General features: G+C 40.2%; 1 protein-coding gene across 1 annotated transcript; it reads right to left on the bottom strand.

Moving 5' to 3' along the window:
• Positions 1–5,992: 5,992 nt before the first annotated feature.
• Positions 5,993–6,923, bottom strand: LOC104979754 (putative olfactory receptor 52P1). The gene is given in 2 exon segments (XM_010828271.1): positions 5,993–6,508; positions 6,510–6,923. Coding segments are annotated over 2 exon segments (915 nt in total). The 5' UTR covers positions 6,909–6,923.
• Positions 6,924–7,385: the final 462 nt, after the last annotated feature.

The following is a 7,385-nucleotide window of genomic DNA, read 5'->3' as shown; positions in this document are numbered from 1 at the left end:
GACAGCAGAGAAGAGAAGGCACAACATTGTAGAAATATTCTCCGAAGATGGAAAGAACAGTACTAGTCTCCTGCCCTCAACTTTCTGAATACTGAGCCCAGAGGTTGCTGTGCTGATGAAATCTGTCTCTCAGTCCCACTTGGGAGTTAGGTGGATTGCATTGTGTTTAAGGCCAGAGCCATCTAGGGAGAATCTGTGTTTCCTAGGAAACAGAACATCCAAGCCTTTCTTTTCCAGATGATCAGATCAGATTTTAGAGGTGAAGCTAGAGGCTTTTGTTAAAGAGTCAGGGAAGGAGTATCAATAGTCTGTATCCTTGAAATTCTTTCTCTATTTTTGTTTCATTTTCTTTCTAATTCTCCACCTCTCAGAGATGGGACTATTTATCTAAGGGCACCTAACATTTTTAACTTGCAGATACAAGCGCTATGGTTATCTGACCTGGATCCCTGTTTCCAATGCAGCTCCATTTTCCAAGGATCCCAGGGTGGATATGCTTTCTCTTTCATGTCCCTGTTTATCCCAGAGTCATTCTGCCTTGTTTACTTTTTCCTGGGACTACACTGTTATAGAGGATTTACTGCACATGTCCCCAGACTGGTCACTGTTACATAGTTGCACAGTAATTGGCTTTGTTAGACACTTTTTTTTTTTTTTTAACCTGTGCATGATGTAGCAAGCTAGTGATGGAATTCAAAAGGAAATTATACTGGTATCTAGGAGAAGGCAATGGAACCCCACTCCAGTACTCTTGCCTGGAAAATCCCATGGACGGAGGAGCCTGGTGGGCTGCAGTCCATGGGATCACTAAGAGTCAGACACGACTGAGCGACTTCTCTTTCATGCATTGGAGAAGGAAATGGCAACCCACTCCAGTATTCTTGCCTGGGGAATCCCAGGGACGGGGGAGCCTGGTGGGCTGTCATCTATGGGGTCAGACACAGAGTCGGACACGACTGAAGCAACTTAGCAGCAGCAGCAGCAGCAGGAGATGTGAATGCAGTTTTTCACCATATGAAGTAATTATATTAAAAAGTCATATACATTAAACATTACTAAACCTCTATCTCCTGTTGTTCTTTGCTGAGAATTTATCAACTGTGCTAATCTCAATGAAGACTTCCCAGGTGACTCAGTGGCAAAGAATCCTTCTGCCAGTGCAGGAGATGCTGATTCAGTCCCTGAGTCAAGAATATCCACTGGTGGAGGAAATGGCAACCTACTCTAGTATTCTTGCCTGGAAAAATCCAATGGACTGAAGAGTCTGGCAGGCTGAAGTCCATGGGATCACAAAAGAGTTAAACATGATTTAGTGGCTAAACAACAAATCTCAGTAAACTGTACTGTTAGAGAGCTCATTTGCATTAAAACCACAATCCTATCTTCTCTGGGTCTAATTCACTCTTGGTAACAATACTCTCATATGTAAAGAGTTTATTTATTTGATATAACTTTACCACTCATAGAGTTTACTTACTATGCATCCCAAGACTCATGAAAAAATGTCTTAAACTTCTATTCCCAGTAAACCAGCCCCAGCCATCATCTAGGGCCTTATATTATGAGGGGATAGTTCAAGAATTATCTGTAGAATTATGGTCTCTATCCATAATTTACTGCAAAATTTGGTCTCCTTATCACCATTCTGAATGCTTCTCCTCTAGTCCCACCATATTCAAAGAGATCAATTTTCATTTGTAGACACTTCCCACAACTAGACTAGATCTATGTTCAATCAACTGCATGCACGCTCTTGATCCTAGTTTTGGAGAGTCTCTCCAAAGTCAACAGTTTTCAAACTTGGTGTTCTTCAAAATTACCTGTAGCTCCTGTTAAGACACAGGTTGCCAGTCCATACCTCCAGAATTTCTGAATCACTAAATTTGGAGCAGGGTCCTAATGTGTGCCTTTCTTATGACTTCCCAATTAATGCAAATGTCACTGGTAAAGGAATCACACTTTAAGAAACACTGTTTTAAGAAAATGAACATTAAAAAAAAATCTTTTGGTTGGATTTTCCTTATCAAATTGCTCTATGGTCTACACTTCTGGTGAGTGCTATTGGACAATGTAGTTATCATAAACACCTTTAACATGTTACCTTAAAAACCTAGAGAAGAACAGGATTGTAGCAACTTTCCTTTCCTGAAACCTGCCTTGAATGTTCTCATCTGTCTATAGCTAAAAGTGCTTTAGAGAAACTTTCAATCCATTTCACTCCTTTTAGTTAAATGAAAAATAAAAATAAAACAAGGGAGAAATAAAGGTTTGCAATGCGTTTGTTCCCCCCTAATCAAGTCTAGCTCTCAGCAAGATACAGGAAAAGTCCCGGGTGGTGCATTCTATGGAGCTTACAGTAGTGCTATGATGTGTCAACTTGGATAGTCTAAACTATAGTTTGAGAGGGGAAAATTGCCCCTTGTATTCCTCTTGAGTTCTTATGGCCAGATGAATAATAAAATTGGCACATAAAGATTAGCAGGAGAAAAGGAAACAAATTTAATCCATGTACATTGAGGTTTTGTAGAAGTAGAACTTAACAAATGGCAAAGCAGGCAGTTTTTATACATTTAGAGAAGGAAACTATAAATTTGTGAGGAATTGATAAGACAAATAAACTTAATTAATGAGGAATCTAAATAGAGTGTGGGCTTGAGGTAGAAAATTAGAAAAGGGACACCATTTCTTTATACAGGCTTCTTGGCCCCAACATCCTGTCTCTGGTGAGGAGGTTGTCATTTTGACATCAGAAACTTATTGTTTGCTCTCATGGAGGGAGAGAGGAGGGTTAAAGTGTATCTCTTTCCCTTTTTTTTTTTTTTTTGAGATCTGTCTTTATTATTTTTAACTTATTTATTTTAATTGGAGGCTAATTACTTTACAATATTGTGGTGGTTTTTGCCATACATAGACATGAATCAGCCATGGATGTACATGTGTCCTCCTATCCTGAGCCCCTCTCCCAACTCAATTCCCACCCCATTGCTCTGGGTTGTCCCGGAGCACCAGCTTTGACTGCCCTGCTTCATGCATCAAACTTGCACTGGTCATCTATTTTACAAATGGTAATATACATGTTTCAGTGTTATTCTCTCATATCTTCCCACCCTTGCCTTCTCCCACATAGTCCAGAAGTCTGTTCTTACATTGTGTCTCTTGCTGTCTTGCATATAGGTTCATTGTTACCATCTTTCTAAATTCCATATATATTCATTAATATACTGTACTGGTGTTTCTCTTTCTGACTTATTTCACTCTATATAATAGGCTCCAGTTTCATCCACCTCATTAGAATTGACTCAAATGCGTTATTTTCTATAACTGAGTAATATTCCATTGTGTATCAGTCAGTCAGTTCGTCACTCAGTCATGTCTGACTCTTTGAGACCCTATGAATCACAGCAGGCCAGGCCTCCCTGTCCATCACCAACTCCCGGAGTTCACGCAAACTCACGTGCATCGAGTCGGTGATGCCATCCAGCCATCTCATCCTCTGTCATCCCCTTTTCCTCCTGCCCCCAATCCCTCCCAGCAACAGGGTCTTTTCCAATGAGTCACGTTACCACAACTTCCTTATCTATTCGTCTCGATGGACACAGGTTACTTCCATGTCCTAGCTACTGTAAACAGTGCTTCAGTGAACTTTGGGTTACATGTGTCTCTTTCAATTCTGGTTTCCTCAGTGTGTGTGCCCAGCAGGAGATTGCTGGGTCATATGGCAGTTCTATTTCCAGTTTTTTAAGGAATCTCCACACTGTACTCATTCGAATAGTGGCTGTACTCGTTGCATTCCCACCAACTGTGTAAGAGAGCTCCCTTTTCTCCACATCCTCTCCAGCACTTGTTATTTGTAGACTTTTTGATGGCAGTCATTCTGACTGGCATGAGATGGTACCTTATTGTGGTTTTGATTTGCGTTTCTCTGATGATGATGTCAAGTATCTTTTCATGTGTTTGGTAGCCATCTCTATGTTTTCTTTGGAGAAATGTCTGTTTAGTTCCTCAGCCTTTTTTTTTTTTTTAATTGTTTATTTTTCTGGAATTGAGCTGTATAAGCTGCTTGTATATTTTGGAGATTAATTCTTTGTCAGTTGTTTCATTTGCTATTATTTTCTCCCATTCTGAAGGCTGCCTTGTTTATAGTTTCTTTCATTGCACAAAAGTTTTTAAGTTTAATTAGGTCCCATTAGTTTATTTGCAATTTTATTTCCATTACTCTGAGAAGTGGGTCATTAAAGTTGAGAGAGTCAATTCCGAGGCAGGTTGATAAGAAGTCCAGGGTACCTGAGGAGGAGAAAGAGGTCTAGGTCTCTAAAGGAGACAGGAGTCTGGAATTCTCAAGGAGAAGGAAAGGACAAACTTTTTTTTCTACATACCTTAGTCTAGTAAGGATTATATAACAACAATGTATCCTACTTGAGGACACATTTGTCGGTCTTGAGAAACTTCTGACTAATCCTATTATCTTAAAATGTATACTATGGGATTGGGTCTGGTAAGATCTTTCTATTATTAATTCTAATCCTGCCATCTTAAAATGTAAATTGTGGGAGGTCTAGTAAGATCTTTACAACCTTGAGACATTCTTTTGATTTAATAACCAGTAGAAAAAGTATGTAATTCCCTTTCCGAAGACTAGAGAGGGGGGCATTCTCTGTCCCCCTTCTGATGTCTACGTCAGAAGCATTCTATCCTTTTTCACTTTAATAAAACTACTACACAAAAGCTCTTGAGTGATCAAGCCTGGTCTCTGGCCCCGAAGCTAAATCTTTGGAATCTTTGTGAATCTGACATTGTTCATCGTAAACTATCAAAGTGTATCTCTTTCACTGCTGTATCTTAAGTAACTTGTTTTATTGAAATATAGTTGATTTACAATATTATATTAGATTCTGATGTGCAACGTAGTAATTCAATATCTTCATAGATAAAGTCAATTTAAAGTTATTATAAAACATTGGATATATTCCCTGTGCTATACTATGTAATTTTATAATTATTATTTTATACAAAATGGTTTGTACATCTTAATCCCTTATCACTATTTTACCCCTCCTCCATTTTCTCTCCTCATTGGTAACCACTAGATTGTTCTCTATATTTGGGAGTTTCTTTCTGTTTTGCTAGTCATTCATGCCAGGCAATGGCACCCCACTCCAGTACTCTTGCCTGTAAAATCCCATGGAGAGAGGAGCCTGGTAGGCTGCAGTCCATGGGGTCGCTAAGAGTCGGACACGACTGAGCAACTTCACTTTCACTTTTCACTTTCATGCATTGGAGAAGGAAATGGCAACCCACTCCAGTGTTCTTTCCTGGAGAATCCCAGGGATGGGGGAGCCTGATGGACTGCCGTCTATGGGGTCGCACAGAGTCGGACACGACTGAAGCGACTTAGCAGCAGCAGCAGCAGCAGTCATTCATGATATTCATTCATGATAAGTGATAACATTGTATTTGCCTTTCTCTGATTTATTTCACTAAGCAAAGTACCCTCCAGGTCCATTGCACTAAAAAATTCAGAAACTTTACACGTTAAGGTCATATTTAAGATAATGAGTATTGTCAGGTCCCTTGCAACAATACAATACTATTTAGAAACAGACATAGAATTAGAGAAATAGAAAACTGAAACAAATACAAACTTTCTACCAATATAGGAAAAGTTTATCTTGGATCATTCACAGAAAAATTTTTTCTGCAGTTAGCAAACATGAACACATATGTGAAAATTATAAAGAGACCCATGTCATAAGAGTGGTGCTGTTAAACAGACATAGAAAGAGCTATCTTGGCTTTCCCCTTTCTAGTTTACAAATCAATGAAAGTGCAATCATATTTGCTCTTCATATAAGCTAACACATGCAACACATACTTCTTCATGGTTTCCACAGATCATCTGGAGATACAACTGGATCTTGGATGGTTGGGCAAAGGTGTATACAATTGTCCTCACTGTTCACTTACTCACAGGTACGTGGTCAGGACTTATAACCTATGAATGTCTTCTGCACAGGCATTTGGCCACTTTGACCTGTATATCCTTTGTCTTCATGCCATAAATGATGGGATTGAACATTGAGGGTATGAGAAGGTAGAGACTGGCAAGAAGAATGTGGGCATAAGGTGGGATATTGTCACCAAGGCGGTGGGTGAGAGAAGAGAAGAGTGCAGGCACATAAGTGATAAGGATGACAAAGAGGTGGGCTGAGCAGGTGTTAAGGGCTTTGTAGATGGCATCTCGAGAATTGAGACGTATCACGGCCTGCAAGATGAGACCATAAGAGAAGCCAATGAGCACTAAATCAAGCCCCACCACAAGAAGAATCACAAAGAGCCCATAGATCCGGTTAGGCCTGGTGTCATCACAGGCCAGTTTCACCACAGCCATGTGGTCACAGTAGGTATGAGGAATGACCATGTGGCAGAAGGTCAACCTTTGCAGTAGAAGAGGCATGGGCAGGATAAGAATCACCCCCTTGGCTAAAGCCATCAGTCCCAGGCTAAGGAATTCCAACTAAGGAATGGCTCAGAACTGTGTTGTAGCGTAGTGGCTCACACACAGCCACAAATCGGTCAAAGGCCATTGCAACAAGTAGGGCTGATCGTACCACAGATGTTCTATGGATGAAAAACATCTGAGTGAAACAGGCATTGACAGCTATGTCCCGATCATTGAACCAGAAGAGGCAGAGGAGCTTAGGCAACAGAGCCAGAGTGGATATAAGGTCAGCCACCATCAGCAGAGCCAGGAGCAGGTACATTGGTGTGTGAAGTGTGGGCTCCCTGGCCAGCATGAAAAGGATGGCACCATTACTGATGAGGATAGCCAAAAACATGGAGAAGAAAGGAAGAGATAACCATAAGTGCTGTGCCTCTAAGCCAGGTATGCCCATCAAAGTGAAGGTCATAAAGTTGGAGCGGTTGAAGATAGCATAGTAGAAACTGGTGGTGGTTGATAAAGGAAGTTTTGACACTTCCCAATGAGACATGGCAGTGTGCCGTTTTTTTTATATCAGTTTGGCTTTCAGTGAGTCACTTGAGTTGGGGTTCAGAGAAAAATGGAAGAATACCCCTTTGGAAACATGGAGTTTTCAACATGGCTTCAGTTCTATCACAACATCATTTTCACACTCACTTCTTTATGAGCCTCAAACTTCTTTTCTGTATAAGGAATGTTGTGATGGACTTTAACTCTCACCTCTTCCAGTTCAGCAATTCTCTACATCAAAAATTTTGTCTGAAATTCTGAGTAAGAATAGGAGAAAAGATTTTCAACCTTGATTAAAAGATGGAAGAACATGATAGAAGAACTGTAATGTTCTCATTGGGAAGCGTCCTATGGAGAGGAAATATGCTTACCCTTTATTGCAAGAGTGATGTGCTGT

This window comes from Bison bison, unplaced genomic scaffold (genome assembly GCF_000754665.1).
Source record: "Bison bison bison isolate TAMUID 2011002044 unplaced genomic scaffold, Bison_UMD1.0 scf7180017858536, whole genome shotgun sequence".
Classification (NCBI taxonomy): domain Eukaryota; kingdom Metazoa; phylum Chordata; class Mammalia; order Artiodactyla; family Bovidae; genus Bison; species Bison bison.
This window is presented reverse-complemented; position numbering and strand designations above follow the sequence as displayed.